The sequence below is a fragment of the Anarhichas minor genome, unplaced genomic scaffold (genome assembly GCF_050575085.1).
Source record: "Anarhichas minor isolate MPS153535 unplaced genomic scaffold, ASM5057508v1 ptg000043l, whole genome shotgun sequence".
Lineage (NCBI taxonomy): Eukaryota > Metazoa > Chordata > Actinopteri > Perciformes > Anarhichadidae > Anarhichas > Anarhichas minor.
The window spans coordinates 6,127,771-6,148,701 of NW_027466489.1; the positions used below are offsets into that span (position 1 = coordinate 6,127,771).

General features: G+C 40.7%; 1 protein-coding gene across 3 annotated transcripts in view; it reads right to left on the reverse strand.

Moving 5' to 3' along the window:
• Positions 1-16,658: 16,658 nt before the first annotated feature.
• atp2b2 (ATPase plasma membrane Ca2+ transporting 2) overlaps positions 16,659-20,931 on the reverse strand; it is a 79,073-nt gene continuing 74,800 nt past the window's right edge. For all 3 annotated transcript variants that reach the window (XM_076110560.1, XM_076110559.1, XM_076110558.1), the window contains one exon: positions 16,659-20,921. In XM_076110560.1, the coding sequence (XP_075966675.1) occupies positions 20,613-20,921 (309 nt within the window). In that variant the 3' untranslated portion in view covers positions 16,659-20,612. The remainder of the gene's footprint in view (positions 20,922-20,931) is intronic.

Consider the following 20,931-nt stretch of genomic DNA (forward strand, 5'->3'; position numbering starts at 1 on the left):
GATAATGCTACCTTAGCTCATCCCGATTTCAGTATGCCTTTCCTGCTGTCTGTTGATGCCTTATCCAATGGCCTTGGGGCTGTGTTGTCTCAACTGGCTGAGGGCGATGACATTGCACGACCAGTGGCGTTCGCCAGCAAATCTCTCAACTACGCGCAGTCGCGCTATCCAGCTCACAGGCTGGAGTTTTTAACGCTCAAATGGGCTGTTTGTGATAAGTTCAGCCACTGGTTGAAAGGTCACACATTCACTGCATGGACTGACAACAACCCACTGACCTACATTCTCACTAAGCCAAAGCTTGATGCCTGCGAGCAGAGATGGGTGGCTAAGCTTGCTCCATATGACTTTCAGATCAAGTACATTCCTGGACCTAAGAATGTGGTCGCTGATGCCCTCAGCCGTGAGCCTTTTGTACAGCCAAGTTTGCTGCATCGCCTGACAAGAGTCCCTTATGGCGCACTACTGGAGGAAGCAAGCGCGTTGAATTGTGACCGGGTGCAGGATGCTTTTCGTCAGTCCTGTGACCCTTCAGCCATGTTGCAGATGCATTATCCACCCACTGTGGACTCCAAGGATCCAGAGGGACTATCCCAAGATACCTGCATCTCCCCGCAGGCAGTGTCTGCTGTGCTGGAGCAGTCTTTGGACCAAGAGCGCTTACCACACCAAGCCTTCCTCTTGCCGCAACTTGTTCAGTCTATTCAACCAGGTGAGCTGTCTGATGTCCGGCCTCTGCCTAGAGATAAACTGATGGCTATGCAGCGAGCAGACCCCTGTTTGAGTCGAGTGCTTCACTTCGTGGAACGTCAGAGGCGCCCATCAAGACGAGAACGTGCAGGTGAGCCAGTTGAGGCTCTGCGGCTCCTCAGAAATTGGGAAAAACTCACCATGAACACAGGTGTCCTGTATCGTGTTTCCAAAGACGCTGTTACAAAGAGAAAAACCTACCAGTATGTTGTGCCCTCTGCGCTGAAAGAGAAGGTTCTCAAAGGTGTGCATGATGAGGCAGGTCACCAAGGTCAGAGACGAACATTCTATCTGACGAGGCAAAGGTTCTACTGGCAAGGAATGGAGAAAGACGTGGTACAGTATGTGCGATGCTGTGTGTTCAGCAAGTCTCCCGAGCCTGAGGCCAGAGCACCACTTGAGAGCGTTACAACTTCCAGACCCCTTGAATTGGTTTGTGTGGACTTTTGGTCAGCTGAGGACTCTTCCAACAAGTCCCTTGATGTGGTTGTGGTTACTGACCATTTCACTAAGCTGGCCCAAGCCTACCTCTGTCCCAATCAGTCGGCTAAGGTTGTCGCTCAACAACTCTGGAACAACTTCTTCTGTGTGTACGGCTTTCCTGAACGTGTACACTCGGATCAGGGAGCTACCTTTGAGAGCAGTCTGATTGAGGAGATGCTCCTAGTTGCTGGTGTTGAAAAATCTCACACAACACCTTACCACCCCATGGGCAACGGAGCTGTTGAGAGGTTCAATCGCATGCTTGGAAATATGATCAGAGCACTACCACCAAAGGCCAAGCACCGATGGCCTCAGCAGCTGAAATCTCTCACCTTCTCCTACAACTCGACAGTGCATGAGACCACAGGCTTTGCCCCATTCCAACTGATGTTTGGCAGGACCCCTAGGCTGCCTGTTGACTTGATGTTTGACTCTGTCCTTTTGGATGATCAGGTGGTGGATTATGATGCCTATGTGCAGTGTCTCCAGCGGGATTTGGCAGAGGCTATGAGGGTTGCTCAGTCCTCCACCACAAAGCAGCAGCAGAGGCAGACTGACCTTTACAACAGGAAGCTTAAAGGTGCCCCTGTGGATGTTGGCGACAGAGTCCTGTTAGCTAACAAAGGCGAACGAGGAAAAAGGAAACTAGCTGATCGTTGGGAGAAAAACCTCTACACTTGTGGCAAAACAAGAGAACATGCATACCTTTAGGATCAGGAACTGTGCCACAGGCCAGGAGAAAGTGGTCCACAGGAATCTTATCATGCCTGTAAACTTCCTGCCTCTGCCGACTGACCGAGGAGGAGATGGAGGTATTTAACTATTATCCACCAAATAATTCAGTTCAGAACAGTTTTAAGGTCTTAAATCCATCAATTGCCTAATTCCCAAACTCAGGTGCAGGTGAGATTTGGGTGTGGCTATAATTACCACAGTAAACGGGATGCAACATATTAGCATTTGAATATGAATTTGCAAACATAGACAGCTTAACAATGTTAAAAGGATCATTTGTGGAGTTACTTGCAACAGCTTAAACTTTTGTTGTGACTTGTTGCATGTATGATTTAAAATATCCGCGAAGCAATAGACAAAATTTTTTTTTTAATATATAGTGTTGTATCATTACTGCTAATGGGTCATAATGTGTGGAGTTTTGTGAAAACTGTGCCATGGAAAACATGATGAATGCTGGACTAGGAAATAGTGAATTCATAAAAGGAGACATTATCTGCCCTTGAGAATAGAATAGAATGCTGGATGGAACTGGAACACAGCAGAGTTCTCGAATAAATTAGAAATAAAATTCATCTTGTGGATGAAGCTGGGTGCTCCACAGAGGACAGCTGGACAGCTCTGAGGTAGGCCACAGGCAAAACCACTCGTCAAAATTTCTAGTCAAGTATTTTATTTTATTTTATTGGTCAGGCTTCCTGGGGGGCTCCCTGTTGATGTGAAGGTCTATCATCTGGCAAATTGGCAGATGAACTTGCAAGCTTTTAAACCTCACTTCAGGCTTCCGGTGTGTCCGATGTAGGCTGCTGGGGTAAGATACTGGCACCAAACTCCTGTCGTGTAAACCAGTAGCATATCTGACCTAGGGCTGCACAATTAATCGAATTTTAATCGCGATCACGATTTTGGCTGCCACGATTAAATGAGCATGATCGTCTGCGATATTGACGTTTAAAATGCGTGCTCTGCTACACATCAAATCAAGCGCTTCCTCAACTAACAGTCAGCCGACCACCAGGGGGCGAACGAGATGGGAGGTGTCATGCGCGCACCCTGCAGACTCCGCTATTAGTAGAAGAGTAGAGAGACAGATAACAGAGCAGACGGTCACGGGTGTCGTGTGAAAGGTATATCAAATGTCAGGAGCAGAAGGCGAGGAGCTAGCCCCTCGACAAGGATCATCATCCGTTGTCTGGAAGTATTTTTGGATTTAGGGCAAGTGATGTTAACCAAGAACAAATCATAGGCACAGAGTGCGTTAGAGTTGTGTCTGCGCCGCATAGCAATACAACTAACTTGTTCAACCACCTAAAAAATCACCACAAACCACAGTACGACGACTGCATTAAGGCCAAACCTAACGTTACGTCACTGAATCTCCGTCCATGTCCAACGTCAACCCAGAAAACCATAACCGACCCTGCATAGCGCGACAGCGTATCCATCCACCTCCCAAAGACACACTGGAATAACGGATGCAATCACATTTCATTTGGCCAAAGACATGTGTCCAATAAATACTGTGAGCAACACATATTTATTTTTAGTTAGCCCTTTATTTTGGGTAAAAATGTTATTTATATTTTCTACAGGTGAATAAGAACCGTATAAGTTTTATTTTGATGCAAAGACGTGTACATTAGCTGGAATGTAGCACAACATGGAAGTGAAAGCAGTGCTCTGTTGATTTAATTTTGGGTAAAAAGTGTTGATACTATTTTATTTATCTTTTCCTTCGACGAGATGCACTGTGATAAGGACCAGTCTGATGCAAAGATTTGTACATTAGCCAGAATGTAGCACAACAATGGAAGGTGGAAGCAGTGTTCTTGTTCATTTAAACGTGAAAGTGCAACAAAAAGATGTCCCTAAAATTAATGAATAATCGTGATAAATAATCGTGATCGCAATATTGATCAAAAATAATCGCGATTATGATTTTGGCCATAATCGTGCAGCCCTAATCTGACCTGTAACTTTGGATTCAGAATAGACTTTGACTGCTACCACTTTTCATAATTTGGCTCAGGATGTTTGGTGCCACCATGATGATTTTAGGATTACCAAATCCCTCCTTGAATATCAAATTGTTAGCATTGATTATTTACTGAGAGTAAAGTACAGTACAACTTAGAGCTTTGCGTAGAGGAGTGATATTTTGAAATATAGTATTTATAATCATACTGTTGTAAAATAATTAACGAACTGTGTAAGATGTTGGGATTTACTCCAACCTCCTACATTAGGACAGTGTTTGTATGCTCTCATTCTCTCACTCTTTGTACTTTCTCTCACAAGTTTCTTTGGATCATCATTATATCTGGACACTGGTCTTACCTCTAACGTAGTTGTGACATATGCAAGAGTAATATCCCTGGTTGCCCTGATCGTGACAGTGAGCGTGAACTGTCGGGGAGAGACAGTCACGTATCTCCTGAGTGAGAGTCCTGCACGGTGACATGTCGCTGTGTTGGGCTGCTGTTTCAGTAGTATCAAAAAAGGGGATGGCCAGTCTTCAAATCATGTGCCAACATGCGTTAGTGTACTTCCAGTGTCCGATGTACGATGATGGGGTAATATACTCTCACCAAACTCCTGTCGTGTAAACCAGTAGCATATCTGACCTGTAACATTGGATTCAGAATAGATTTTGTCCGTTAGCACTTTTCGTAATTTAGCTTAGTATGTTTGGTGCCACTATAATAATTTAAGGATTACCAAATCCCTCCTTGAATATCAAATTGTTAGCATTGATTATTTACTTAGAGTAAAGTACAGTACAACTTGGAGAGCTTTGCGTAGAGGAGTGATATTTTGAAATATAGTATTTATAATCATACAGTTGTAAAATAATTAACTAACTATGTAAGATGTTGGGATTTACTCTAACCTCCTACATTAGGACAGTGTTTTTATGCTCTCATTCTCTCACAGGTTTCTATGGATCATCGTTATATCTGGACACTGGTCTTACCTCTAACGTAGTTGTGACATATGCAAGAGTAATATCCCTGGTTGCCCTGATCGTGACAGTGAGCGTGATCTGTCGGGGAGAGACAGTCACGTATCTCCTGAGTGAGAGTCCTGCACGGTGACATGTCGCTGTGTTGGGCTGCTGTTTCAGTAGTATCAAAAAAGGGGATGGCCAGTCTTCAAATCATGTGCCAACATGCGTTAGGGTACTTCCAGTGTCCGATGTACGATGATGGGGTAATATACTCTCACCAAACTCCTGTCGTGTAAACCAGTAGCATATCTGACCTGTAACATTGGATTCAGAATAGATTTTGTCCGTTAGCACTTTTCGTAATTTGGCTTAGTATGTTTGGTGCCACTATAATAATTTAAGGATTACCAAATCCCTCCTTGAATATCAAATTGTTAGCATTGATTATTTACTTAGAGTAAAGTACAGTACAACTTGGAGAGCTTTGCGTAGAGGAGTGATATTTTGAAATATAGTATTTATAATCATACAGTTGTAAAATAATTAACTAACTATGTAAGATGTTGGGATTTACTCTAACCTCCTACATTAGGACAGTGTTTTTATGCTCTCATTCTCTCACAGGTTTCTATGGATCATCGTTATATCTGGACACTGGTCTTACCTCTAACGTAGTTGTGACATATGCAAGAGTAATATCCCTGGTTGCCCTGATCGTGACAGTGAGCGTGAACTGTCGGGGAGAGACAGTCACGTATCTCCTGAGTGAGAGTCCTGCACGGTGACATGTCGCTGTGTTGGGCTGCTGTTTCAGTAGTATCAAAAAAGGGGATGGCCAGTCTTCAAATCATGTGCCAACATGCGTTAGGGTACTTCCAGTGTCCGATGTACGATGATGGGGTAATATACTCTCACCAAACTCCTGTCGTGTAAACCAGTAGCATATCTGACCTGTAACATTGGATTCAGAATAGATTTTGTCCGTTAGCACTTTTCGTAATTTGGCTTAGTATGTTTGGTGCCACTATAATAATTTAAGGATTACCAAATCCCTCCTTGAATATCAAATTGTTAGCATTGATTATTTACTTAGAGTAAAGTACAGTACAACTTGGACAGCTTTGCGTAGAGGAGTGATATTTTGAAATATAGTATTTATAATCATACAGTTGTAAAATAATTAACTAACTATGTAAGATGTTGGGATTTACTCTAACCTCCTACATTAGGACAGTGTTTTTATGCTCTCATTCTCTCACAGGTTTCTATGGATCATCGTTATATCTGGACACTGGTCTTACCTCTAACGTAGTTGTGACATATGCAAGAGTAATATCCCTGGTTGCCCTGATCGTGACAGTGAGCGTGAACTGTCGGGGAGAGACAGTCACGTATCTCCTGAGTGAGAGTCCTGCACGGTGACATGTCGCTGTGTTGGGCTGCTGTTTCAGTAGTATCAAAAAAGGGGATGGCCAGTCTTCAAATCATGTGCCAACATGCGTTAGTGTACTTCCAGTGTCCGATGTACGATGATGGGGTAATATACTCTCACCAAACTCCTGTCGTGTAAACCAGTAGCATATCTGACCTGTAACATTGGATTCAGAATAGATTTTGTCCGTTAGCACTTTTCGTAATTTAGCTTAGTATGTTTGGTGCCACTATAATAATTTAAGGATTACCAAATCCCTCCTTGAATATCAAATTGTTAGCATTGATTATTTACTGAGAGTAAAGTACAGTACAACTTGGAGAGCTTTGCGTAGAGGAGTGATATTTTGAAATATAGTATTTATAATCATACAGTTGTAAAATAATTAACTAACTATTTAAGATGTTGGGATTTACTCTAACCTCCTACATTAGGACAGTGTTTTTATGCTCTCATTCTCTCACAGGTTTCTATGGATCATCGTTATATCTGGACACTGGTCTTACCTCTAACGTAGTTGTGACATATGCAAGAGTAATATCCCTGGTTGCCCTGATCGTGACAGTGAGCGTGAACTGTCGGGGAGAGACAGTCACGTATCTCCTGAGTGAGAGTCCTGCACGGTGACATGTCGCTGTGTTGGGCTGCTGTTTCAGTAGTATCAAAAAAGGGGATGGCCAGTCTTCAAATCATGTGCCAACATGCGTTAGTGTACTTCCAGTGTCCGATGTACGATGATGGGGTAATATACTCTCACCAAACTCCTGTCGTGTAAACCAGTAGCATATCTGACCTGTAACATTGGATTCAGAATAGATTTTGTCCGTTAGCACTTTTCGTAATTTAGCTTAGTATGTTTGGTGCCACTATAATAATTTAAGGATTACCAAATCCCTCCTTGAATATCAAATTGTTAGCATTGATTATTTACTGAGAGTAAAGTACAGTACAACTTGGAGAGCTTTGCGTAGAGGAGTGATATTTTGAAATATAGTATTTATAATCATACAGTTGTAAAATAATTAACTAACTATTTAAGATGTTGGGATTTACTCTAACCTCCTACATTAGGACAGTGTTTTTATGCTCTCATTCTCTCACAGGTTTCTATGGATCATCGTTATATCTGGACACTGGTCTTACCTCTAACGTAGTTGTGACATATGCAAGAGTAATATCCCTGGTTGCCCTGATCGTGACAGTGAGCGTGAACTGTCGGGGAGAGACAGTCACGTATCTCCTGAGTGAGAGTCCTGCACGGTGACATGTCGCTGTGTTGGGCTGCTGTTTCAGTAGTATCAAAAAAGGGGATGGCCAGTCTTCAAATCATGTGCCAACATGCGTTAGTGTACTTCCAGTGTCCGATGTACGATGATGGGGTAATATACTCTCACCAAACTCCTGTCGTGTAAACCAGTAGCATATCTGACCTGTAACATTGGATTCAGAATAGATTTTGTCCGTTAGCACTTTTCGTAATTTAGCTTAGTATGTTTGGTGCCACTATAATAATTTAAGGATTACCAAATCCCTCCTTGAATATCAAATTGTTAGCATTGATTATTTACTGAGAGTAAAGTACAGTACAACTTGGAGAGCTTTGCGTAGAGGAGTGATATTTTGAAATATAGTATTTATAATCATACAGTTGTAAAATAATTAACTAACTATTTAAGATGTTGGGATTTACTCTAACCTCCTACATTAGGACAGTGTTTTTATGCTCTCATTCTCTCACTCTTTGTACTTTCTCTCACAGGTTTCTATGGATCATCGTTATATCTGGACACTGGTCTTGCCTCTAACGTAGTTGTGACATATGCAAGAGTAATATCCCTGGTTGCCCTGATCGTGACAGTGAGCGTGATCTGTCGGGGAGAGACAGTCACGTATCTCCTGAGTGAGAGTCCTGCACGGTGACATGTCGCTGTGTTGGGCTGCTGTTTCAGTAGTATCAAAAAAGGGGATGGCCAGTCTTCAAATCATGTGCCAACATGCGTTAGGGTACTTCCAGTGTCCGATGTACGATGATGGGGTAATATACTCTCACCAAACTCCTGTCGTGTAAACCAGTAGCATATCTGACCTGTAACATTGGATTCAGAATAGATTTTGTCCGTTAGCACTTTTCGTAATTTGGCTTAGTATGTTTGGTGCCACTATAATAATTTAAGGATTACCAAATCCCTCCTTGAATATCAAATTGTTAGCATTGATTATTTACTTAGAGTAAAGTACAGTACAACTTGGAGAGCTTTGCGTAGAGGAGTGATATTTTGAAATATAGTATTTATAATCATACAGTTGTAAAATAATTAACTAACTATGTAAGATGTTGGGATTTACTCTAACCTCCTACATTAGGACAGTGTTTTTATGCTCTCATTCTCTCACAGGTTTCTATGGATCATCGTTATATCTGGACACTGGTCTTACCTCTAACGTAGTTGTGACATATGCAAGAGTAATATCCCTGGTTGCCCTGATCGTGACAGTGAGCGTGAACTGTCGGGGAGAGACAGTCACGTATCTCCTGAGTGAGAGTCCTGCACGGTGACATGTCGCTGTGTTGGGCTGCTGTTTCAGTAGTATCAAAAAAGGGGATGGCCAGTCTTCAAATCATGTGCCAACATGCGTTAGTGTACTTCCAGTGTCCGATGTACGATGATGGGGTAATATACTCTCACCAAACTCCTGTCGTGTAAACCAGTAGCATATCTGACCTGTAACATTGGATTCAGAATAGATTTTGTCCGTTAGCACTTTTCGTAATTTAGCTTAGTATGTTTGGTGCCACTATAATAATTTAAGGATTACCAAATCCCTCCTTGAATATCAAATTGTTAGCATTGATTATTTACTGAGAGTAAAGTACAGTACAACTTGGAGAGCTTTGCGTAGAGGAGTGATATTTTGAAATATAGTATTTATAATCATACAGTTGTAAAATAATTAACTAACTATTTAAGATGTTGGGATTTACTCTAACCTCCTACATTAGGACAGTGTTTTTATGCTCTCATTCTCTCACAGGTTTCTATGGATCATCGTTATATCTGGACACTGGTCTTACCTCTAACGTAGTTGTGACATATGCAAGAGTAATATCCCTGGTTGCCCTGATCGTGACAGTGAGCGTGAACTGTCGGGGAGAGACAGTCACGTATCTCCTGAGTGAGAGTCCTGCACGGTGACATGTCGCTGTGTTGGGCTGCTGTTTCAGTAGTATCAAAAAAGGGGATGGCCAGTCTTCAAATCATGTGCCAACATGCGTTAGGGTACTTCCAGTGTCCGATGTACGATGATGGGGTAATATACTCTCACCAAACTCCTGTCGTGTAAACCAGTAGCATATCTGACCTGTAACATTGGATTCAGAATAGATTTTGTCCGTTAGCACTTTTCGTAATTTAGCTTAGTATGTTTGGTGCCACTATAATTATTTAAGGATTACCAAATCCCTCCTTGAATATCAAATTGTTAGCATTGATTATTTACTTAGAGTAAAGTACAGTACAACTTGGAGAGCTTTGCGTAGAGGAGTGATATTTTGAAATATAGTATTTATAATCATACAGTTGTAAAATAATTAACTAACTATGTAAGATGTTGGGATTTACTCTAACCTCCTACATTAGGACAGTGTTTTTATGCTCTCATTCTCTCACAGGTTTCTATGGATCATCGTTATATCTGGACACTGGTCTTACCTCTAACGTAGTTGTGACATACGCAAGAGTAATATCCCTGGTTGCCCTGATCGTGACAGTGAGCGTGAACTGTCGGGGAGAGACAGTCACGTATCTCCTGAGTGAGAGTCCTGCACGGTGACATGTCGCTGTGTTGGGCTGCTGTTTCAGTAGTATCAAAAAAGGGGATGGCCAGTCTTCAAATCATGTGCCAACATGGGTTAGTGTACTTCCAGTGTCCGATGTACGATGATGGGGTAATATACTCTCACCAAACTCCTGTCGTGTAAACCAGTAGCATATCTGACCTGTAACATTGGATTCAGAATAGATTTTGTCCGTTAGCACTTTTCGTAATTTAGCTTAGTATGTTTGGTGCCACTATAATTATTTAAGGATTACCAAAACCCTCCTTGAATATCAAATTGTTAGCATTGATTATTTACTTAGAGTAAAGTACAGTACAACTTGGAGAGCTTTGCGTAGAGGAGTGATATTTTGAAATATAGTATTTATAATCATACAGTTGTAAAATAATTAACTAACTATGTAAGATGTTGGGATTTACTCTAACCTCCTACATTAGGACAGTGTTTTTATGCTCTCATTCTCTCACTCTTTGTACTTTCTCTCACAGGTTTCTATGGATCATCGTTATATCTGGACACTGGTCTTGCCTCTAACGTAGTTGTGACATATGCAAGAGTAATATCCCTGGTTGCCCTGATCGTGACAGTGAGCGTGATCTGTCGGGGAGAGACAGTCACGTATCTCCTGAGTGAGAGTCCTGCACGGTGACATGTCGCTGTGTTGGGCTGCTGTTTCAGTAGTATCAAAAAAGGGGATGGCCAGTCTTCAAATCATGTGCCAACATGCGTTAGGGTACTTCCAGTGTCCGATGTACGATGATGGGGTAATATACTCTCACCAAACTCCTGTCGTGTAAACCAGTAGCATATCTGACCTGTAACATTGGATTCAGAATGGATTTTGTCCGTTAGCACTTTTCGTAATTTGGCTCAGGATGTTTGGTGCCACTATAATAATTTAAGGATTACCAAATCCCTCCTTGAATGTCAAATTGTTAGCATTGATTATTTACTGAGAGTAAAGTACAGTAAAACGTAGAGAGCTTTGCTTATAGGAGTGATATTTTGAAATATAGTATTTATAATCATACAGTTGTAAATTAATTAACTATGTAAAGTTTGGGGATTTACTCTAACTTCCTACATTAGGACAGTCTTGTTATGCTCTCATTCACTCACTCATCTCTCTGGCTCCTACTCTATCAGCTGACAGTGGGCGATTTCGCCACGGCCTCCCTCAGCCAATCATATATTTCCCGTCAAACTTTAAAGACCTGTTCTCTTCTGTGCAGTCAGCTGTCATTTCAGTACAAACCGATGTGACCCTCCTCCCCATTCATCATCACATCCGGTGCTCAAGGTTTCTTCCACTGAGGGCAGTCCCACTCAAACATGCCATCATCTAGATCTTCAGCCTGCCCCTACTGTCTTCAACAACTCCACCAGTGTCGACTCTCCAAAATGTTTTACTTTACTTTGCACAATTTAATAAATGTTCACTGTAAATTAAGTTTCTCCTGATTTAACAACCTGTGTCTCCCTGTATAAGTGTGTCAATTATCTCCCAGTGGCTTCAGTTCTCCTATTTATTATGTTTTTTGTGATGTATGTTATGTTATTTCAAACTAATTTGCAATCATAAGAAGCGTGGTCTTTGTTGGTGAAATGTTTCTTATATACAAAGAACAATTACTTATCGTAAAACTCCAAAAATATAGTAGAGTAAAATCTTTTAGGTGTGTTTTCTAGAAACTACAGGTCTGATGAGGAAAGTGGGAATAGGTGTGTAGGTGGGAGGGGATGTCATGTGACCAGGACTGGCAGGTCTGGGGAGTGAGCAGGGGCTGGAGAGAAGGACAGAGAGCCAGGACAGGCAAAACCACCAACCCACTACAAAGTCTCTGCCCTCCCTCGAACTTTTCAGACAGTTTAGGGACTGTAACGTCTGTCTATAATCAATGATGGTCTTCGAGACCCAAGGGGTACCAAGATAGATCTGAAGGGAGTCGCAATATAATTAAAGGTAAAAGAGAAAAAAAAATGTACTAGTGTAATCTCGTATACATTTATTTTTCTAATTCTTTTGTGTAACACTGAATAGTTTCCTCTCTTCTGGCCCCTTAAAGTCCTTTAAGAAAGTCAATGTAAAAACAAAATCCCTCTGGTAGAACGGCTCATAATCAATCAAAAGGTTGGGAAAACTGAGATACTAGCAGGCTTGTTATCATGAAGGCCCTCATGAATCTTATGCCACAGATGACCCCTAATGGTCAGAACTCTTCATTGCAACACCCCCACAAACCCCTTCAGTTATCTACAATGTCACTTCTTTCATTCTCCTTAAATGACCCGTAGTTTTGCACTGTGAAATAACCAACATCAACAAAAAGATATAAAAGTTCAAAACTATGAATGCACTCTGAGCACATGAGTCATTACCTTTTATGATGGTTGTTTTTGTTTTGCAAAAAGAGTAAAATTCCTGCCCAAAGGTGTGTCATATCTTTTTTTGGCGAGTGTGCAGAGTAATTAAAGCCCTGAGGTGAATCTGGGAGATAACAAGTCACCACATATATCCTTTGCTTTGAATCAACCAACAACGTAGCTGTTAGTGCCATGAATGCAACGTGTGTTTTAACGTCATTCCCACAGTCCCATCCCCCCCAACAGGAACCATAGTCTCCCCTTATCCTATTAAGACAATTGCCAAGACTGGCATTCAAACATGTGCATGTGTGCGTGTCTTTCTCTCTCTGTCCTTGTCTCTCTCTGTATGGGTCTATGTTTGTGTATCGGTGTTGCGCGCAAACACACACACAAACATTTACGGACGAATGCACACAAATATACCAACCCATACACACACTGGGCAGAGAAAGAGTAATTTCAAAATCAATCCTTTCGGAGAAAAACAGCAGAAAAAAAGGAGAGACCCAAAACCTCCACCAGTGTTGGCTGATTGTAAAGGACTGTCAGTTACTGCAGCTTTCTATTGGGCAAAAGGGAAGCAGCAGGATTCAACTTGGGGCCCAATAAAGGGCTATTCTTCCTGGAAATCAGCCCTCGCACATGGACTTGAATGCACTCGGGCGCTAATCTTCCGAGCTGTGGGAGCCCACTCTAAATTCACGGGCTGTGCCACCCCAGCAGGCACAGCCCGTGCATGCTGATGCTATTACACACTACCACGCTAATGCTAACACAGGGTTAATACTAATGCACTGAAATCTCTGCGTTGTTGATTGTTCTCTCTGATTCTTCTTCTCACAGCAAATGTTTGAGACAGTATACATCTTACACATATAGTACCTCTTGCAAGACCTGCAACATAATTTCACTAAACGATATTTGTAGGTATGTCTGCTTCAACACCTCTTACATAAGTGGGCAGGTCATCCAAATTACACATGGTGACGCTTTATTTTATGTTTTTCTGCAATTTCATAATAATGTTCTATAAGGTAGGCAAAAATAACTATTTTACTTTGTTTAAATTGTAGAGAAATGGAGACCATGTACAATGAGTACATTTCCTATTAAATTAAACAAAATGACTGCTAACAAAAAAAGAGTCTTTTAGTCACTGGACAGCAAATGCTTGATATTTGCATAGTACTTAACATATATATATAAACTAAAGCTTCCAATAATAGATGATGATGATGCTGTTAATGATGAATTAATGAACATTGCCTTGGGTCAACGGGAGCTTTTTCTTTCAAATGTTCAACCAGATAAAAAAGCTCTTTCAAAGAAGCTCCCTAAGAAGTAATTAATCAACAACGGACCTGTAAAATAAAGCAAAATCTAAATATATTCTCACTTATGTCAAGTGTTATCAAGCCATATGGATAGTTTTGTTTTCAATTGCCCATATCTTTAAATATCTGCCTTTAAGATGTCCGCCTTCTCTCAGTATTCAAAATATTTAAGAGGAATCTGCTCCAAATATCCTGTTACTGTGGATACTTTTTCCGAACATGGTGTAAACACGTTTTGTAAAGAATCTTGACGTAGAAAGTAGTTCTAGTGAAAAGTGTTCAGGTCTGAGAGAGGGACAAGGGTTCTGGAAAGATGCTGCTGATGCAGTGGAGTGCAGATCTCCATCAGGTGTCTCTGCAACGATCGCTGCCGTTTTGTGTGATTGAATGAATAGGACCCACAAAAGGCTAACCCATCCGACACCAATGTCATATAAGGTGTCGTAAAGCACACTTCATTCATCATTTTTCCCCCAAAAAAATGAAATTCCTCAAGCAGAGGAGTTTGTTGCAGCAGAATGGGAGATTAGCCGTGGACAGACACAGAGCTGCCACTCTCATAGAGCTGCACGGATACATTCACTGGATGTGTCTTCGCCTGATTCTTCTGGCAGTGATAATAAAACCATCTGCACGGATAGATAGGAAAAATGATGTAAGTTTTTCTGGCGCTTACTTCCTCTTAAATTTGGCACAGTGGGGACATACTACTCAGTAGATATGCTATTGGGAATATTGTGAAAACCTTTTATAACTCGCAAAATGTAGTAAGGTTAGGATATGCTCCGTGGCCTTTGAAGGACCACTGAGTTAAGTTACCACTGTAACCAGTTTGCTCGCTGGGTACGGTAACTTGCTGCAGTTAGAGCAGATACATACATCATTTAATACATTTTCTGTTTGCTGACAGCGATGCACAACATCTGCAAACAACTTGTGTCATCAAAATAATTAACCACAGAAAAGTAACACATACAAATACACGCACACACACACAGGTTCAATTTATACTTTGGTGATGAGGGTCAGTCAAGTGAAGAGTGATAGTCATTGACATCTATCGACCTGCATACAAACCATTCATTATGTCCACACTGACCCTGTTTCCTCTACCTCATGCATTATGTTGTGAGCCTGGATCTATTTCTGCTCAGCGTGTGGCGGTTAATTATCCACATCTTATTTTGGACTAATGCAAATAAATAGCCTGCATTGTAATTATGGCAAGTGCGACCGAGATTTTTCACATGTACAGTACAAAATGATTAGCCGATTGGCAGTTCCCCTAAGCTCAACGGAGCATTTTAACGTCTCCTTGTATTGGTTTTCAACTTTGAAGTTTGGTTCACTCACACTACTCTCATCTATGCTGTTTTCAGCTGCAGCAGGCCTCTGTAGTTTAGCATAAAGGCTCTGATAGACTCACTGTACATGACCCTTCCAGCAACAAGCTGGTGAGGAGTAGGTGAAGAGGACTTTACATTTATCTATGTATTCATTTCAATTAACTGCTAATGAATAAGCAGCTGCTTGTTAACACATTCACCATGTCAACTTTAGAAGGTGATCATATGTTGATGTTGAGTTTATTGCTTGTTGCCCCAAGTGATGAAAAAAACAATGAATGCAGGTTTTATCATTTCAAATGGTATGAAAGGGTTTTAACTTGACTATTATTACATTCAGTTGTTTTTTCAGACTAAAGTGACACAAAAATTCAAGACAAATTTCCCATTAAGTTCTTCAACTTCAGTTTCAAACTTGTCCAAAGTCCTCATAACCTCAGACAAACACTGAAGGGAAAAGCATGAGCACAGTGACGCTTTTCTTTTTATTAAGTCTTCCCTCTACTTGTCGTGAACAACAGCGATGTTCAACCTAATTAAGTTCTGGAGACTGAAATGATGCAACGGATTCCTTTGCACCACTCACTTATAAGAGCATTGATGCTCAAGAGACACTTTACAGGGATTACCACGGATGATGAGGGACGACCTAATGGCGTCTTCAGTTATCTCTAGTGAAATACTGCCCTCCAGTGGTCATAGACGTCTTCTATGACCTTTCTATTATACAACAAGCTCCATCTTTCACCTAGATATTAATCATGTCTTCACGGACTAAACTGTTTGCAAATGCAAGAGGAATGTTGGGTTGGGACATGGTTGCCATCCATCCATCTCTCCCTCATAGGCAAACAGCTTGGGCTTGAGGAGTCTCAGAGTCTACAAGCTAACTGATACTATTAGACAGTATCAACAGTTAGAAATGGAAAGAAGACTAAGTAGTGCTGTAATGCTCTTCAGACGTCCATTTCTAATAGTGCGTCAAACTATGGCACGCCACATCGCAGTAAACACACGGTTATCACTGTGAATTCAAACAAAAACACTCGCTAAGGTTTAGGCAACAAAAACCACTTAGTTAGGTTTAGAAAAAACATCATGGTTAGTCTTAAAAAAATATGAAACCCAAGTAAAACGTAAACAACGTATCACAAGTGCAGAAAACACTTCACAGACATCACCAACAGAACTTCAAGATACCCTGTATGGTATTTTTTTTCAGTCATTATGTCATCACATTCCCAGAGCATTCTCTATGTCTGTTAATAATGCAAATGGGTCGTCATTGCAGTTAGCTCAAAGCACCACAGTGCCTAAGTACAGACTCACTGAACGTCCACATGGCTGTTGATTTCTTATGAAATAAGGGACAGTGATACATCATCAGGCCTCTACTGTAACAATCTCAGATTCACACTTTGCTGGATCACTTTTTCAAAAACATTTTATGCCTGTATCGGAGAGGAGACGGTATAAACTGAGAGGAAAGGGTTAGAAAGATGGTAATGATATGAGACAAAAGGAAACCAGTGATGTTGCAAGAAATACTGTACATGGTCATCGCCTTAAACCCGTTGGACATCAGGATGCCCTAATATTTCCTCGCTTGAAAGGGTAATGAGGTAAAAAGGTTGGGACCCAATGGTTTACGGTGCATTACAACAAGAGCTCCTTTAGACCATCACACTGAAACCCCCACACACGTTCTATAAGCAGAACCTTTTCAAACAAAACAGTGAAAATGGAAAAACAATCAAAGTTGACACTGAAAGGTGAAGCACAACGAATCAGAACAGGACATGTCACACGGGGCCAGGACACACCATGCTGGATCATGCTGCTCTGGGAGATTTATTTAGGGTTTTTCAATATTTTTTTGGTTGGTTTTTATTTAGTTTTTCACTTGCGCTCCTGTCAGGAGTGTTGTAAATGGGACAGTCAAGCAGCAAGAGTCACAGTTCATCATTATCATCATCATCACTGTCACCACCATTATTATCATCCCCTCATGGTATCATAATAATAATTTCATCATCATTTTACTTCCCTCAAGCTAAAAAATAATTTACATCACATTGTTTTTTTACTGACTTTTGAGACCACAAACATTCCAGCAACACACTCTAGGATTAAGGGTGGGTAACAATCAGAAAAGCATGACTTTTTGCATAGTATTAAATGAACAAAGACATTGAGTTCTTTATTTACAATTATTGTATAGATAAAAAAAATATCATAAAAACAAGATGAACACTTAGATCACTTACCCATAAATGGCTAAGTATGCCAAAAAGTTATCTGTTGGCATTTCTCTTTTTCTTTGTTCCACAAACTGCATGCTGCTAAATACAGTACATCGAGGCAGGTGAGAGTATATTGCAAGAAGTATCATTGATATCATCATCATCATCATTATCTTCGGGGTCATCATTAACATAATCATTGGTCGTTACAACACAAGTATTTATTTGGATGTAATCATGTTGTTTTAAAGTGTTTCTGACAGGAGCAGTGATTGATTACATACAGCCAGACAGCTGCATCGGCAGTATGACTCGTGCATGATGGTAGACGTAGTCAGGAAGAGTTCCTGTTTTCACACCAGTCCGCATGGAGTTTCTGTCCTCAGTGGACTCATTGCTGTATTTACAAAGATTATTTTTAAACTCGTGTTTGCATTCTCTTAAAGCTGAATGTCCTTCTGGATGTAAAAGTGGTTGGAAAATGTTGGCTTAAGTCTCTTTTTTTTTTTTTATTGAAAATGCTGTTGTTATGTTTTTTGTTTATTGTTTTTAATTTTTTACAGACAAATAAACAAATAAATTGTCAAGTTAAAACACTGGAAAGGGAAACAAAATAAATCAACAGCTTCTAAGCAGAATATCAGAATCCAGACAGTTTTTTTTCCAACTTAAATAAGACAGATATTATTCAAATGGTCCATATTACTTTTTCAACACGCCTGAGCTGACTGGTAAAGCTTGTGCACCCTTTCCAGATGGACGGATCGACTGGGAAATGACAGAGGAGGAGGATAGAAAAAAGAAAAAAAAACAGCTCGGATAAATGTTGAATATACTGAAGTAGTGTATAGGATTTTTTAAGTAGAAAAATCGTTAATTTTTTCAAGTTGCATATTGAGCCTCTCACGTCATGCTTGCCAATGACTTCGGTTAGTAATAGAAATAACAATAGTACAGACTAGTTAAGTGGCCTTGTCCTTTTGAGTGCAATAAGACTGCTTAAATGTGCCTTCTGTATGTAACTTATCTCTGGTAATGTCTGATTGGTCAAAGCACAATAAATAGTTCACGACTAGTGAGTACAGTTGAGATGCTAGAGTACTGTATATTCTGTGACGGCAGAAGGACAAGCTTGGTTAAAACACACAAAAGCACATCTAGAATTACACCACAGAAGTTTTCATTCATAACCAGATAGTGCAGAAAAGGATCGTCTTTTTTATATATAGAAAAAGAGTCAAAGCAACATTCCATGTTTGTTGTAATTTGTCATTTTTTGTGTGTCAGTTTTCCTTTTTTTGATGTTAAAAATGCCAACAGTGTTGTGGGGCTGCGTGCGTCACTCTGCTAGAGGAAACTGAAATCCTTTTAACAAATAATGAATTAAAATTAAATTAAAAAAAATAAACAACACAATATATTTCAAATTTGTAACGAAAACAAAAAAAAAAGGTCTGATTTCCATGCTGCACAGATAAGACAAATATAACTCTGTAGATGTCTAATGTGACTTGAATGCAGCCTTTTTGGTGGTCACACACATTTTTTAAACATCAAGTCCTTTGAACAAGCAGGTTTATCTGGAAGAAAGTTCACTGTAAAGGTCCTGATATCAGCCTTTGACTCGAGCCCTGACCCCAGGCCAGCGCTGAAGCACAAAAAAAAAGAAAAAACTCATAAAAAAAGAGAAGTGATAAAAATAATTAAATATTCCCCCTCTGTCACAAAAAGGAGGCCTCCGTTTAGAAAAGGCAAGCCACTCCAACTTGATCCCAACAATCATAAAGAGTAATACTAAGATTCCACATTTACTACGTATCCCATTATATTTTGGTTTCTTTTTGTTTGTTAATCCTCTAAAAATATCTACAATATTTGAAAAGATAGCAGGCAAATTCCAGCACGTTTTTTTCAGTAATAACACACCAACGCAGCTCCGGTCCTTCTGAGCTTCAGTTTTGCCTCTTTCCTTCTAGAAACCAGGAAGTTTATCTCTACGAGGTTGTAAACAAATTACATTCTCTTTAAGACATAAATAAGTCAAAGTATTTTGAGCCATTGAAGCAGGAACAAGGCAACATGCCGACAAACAAAGATAAACTCTCTCTAAATATATTTATATGTATTCATATTTATAGATTATATACCATAAATGCTCCCATCATCATTATTATTTTGCGTTCCTCTTTTCCGATAGGTGCAAAACTACTGTGCAAGTTGAGCCCCACCACCTCGTTACACATTTCTGTTTATGGATGAAATAAATGTTTACAGTCGGGTACATGTTTCATGCCACACAGAAGAGGGAACTTTGCAGGCCAGGATCTCAGAGAAGCCGTCATTAAAATAGTAGTCCGCTGCAAGGCCGAGCCCATCTGAACAAAAGATCTCCCATAAAAGTAAAACCCTTTAAAATAAAACTTGGGCAATGTACATTCATGCAGGAGCAACAATAATAATAACAATAATAATCAGAATCAGAATCATAATAATAACAATGTTTTTCAATTTAATTTAAACTATTATCAGTATTGACAATGTTATTGTTGAGGAGAGGGAGTGTAAGGGGAGTTTCGAGTCTGTCCTGTTTTGTGATTTTTACTCCTCTCAGCAGTGTCTCCTTCCTCATCGTCCTCCTCCCGATGCCACTAAAGACACAGTCACACACATGTGCAGTCAGCGGCACGCTTATACAGTACATGCTAACACGCATATAGTCATACACACAGCCACCGCCGTCACCGTACACACACAACCACAAAAGCACGATGGCTGTGTAGCTTTTGTGGCTTTGTTGCACTTTTTTGATTGTATGATAAGTTTGTTTTTCTTTTCACCTTGACATATTACTTTAGATTTTCTCCATTTCGAGAGGAGCGGAGAGAGCTTTAAGAGCTCAAGGTTAAGGGAGGAAAGATGAGGATTTTGTCACAGGACCTGTCCTGTGTGGGGGAATACATGGGGGTACGGGGGGGGGGGGGGGGGGGGGTTGGAAAATGAGAATTGAGATGGAGTAGGTGAAATTGTGGGGGTGACGAGGTGTAAGGTTGCAGTTAAATATCTGGAGGAATTAGATAAGGTGCCCCCAGACTGCAAGGAAACGACATTAGAGGTTAGAGCTGAGGTTAGGATCAGGGTTAGAGGCTGGTCTCCAAGCTGTGAAGAGGGCTGGCGGGGCCGGAGGAGGCGGCTGATTTACTGGTGTCGATGGTGAGATTGATGCCACTGTCGATGGCGTTGTTATTCTTGTTGGGGGATGAGGGCTGGCTGGAGTACTTCATCCTCCGAGCAGAATCATCGTCCGTGTCGTCGATGAGCGGGATGTTGGGCGTGGAGTCTTCTATCCTAAACTCGGGGTGTGTCATGAAGTTGTGGATAGATGATCTGGAGTCTGGCTTTTCCAGGCCTTCATAGAGAGAACTACGGAATGCATTCACAACGCGGATCTGTTGTTTA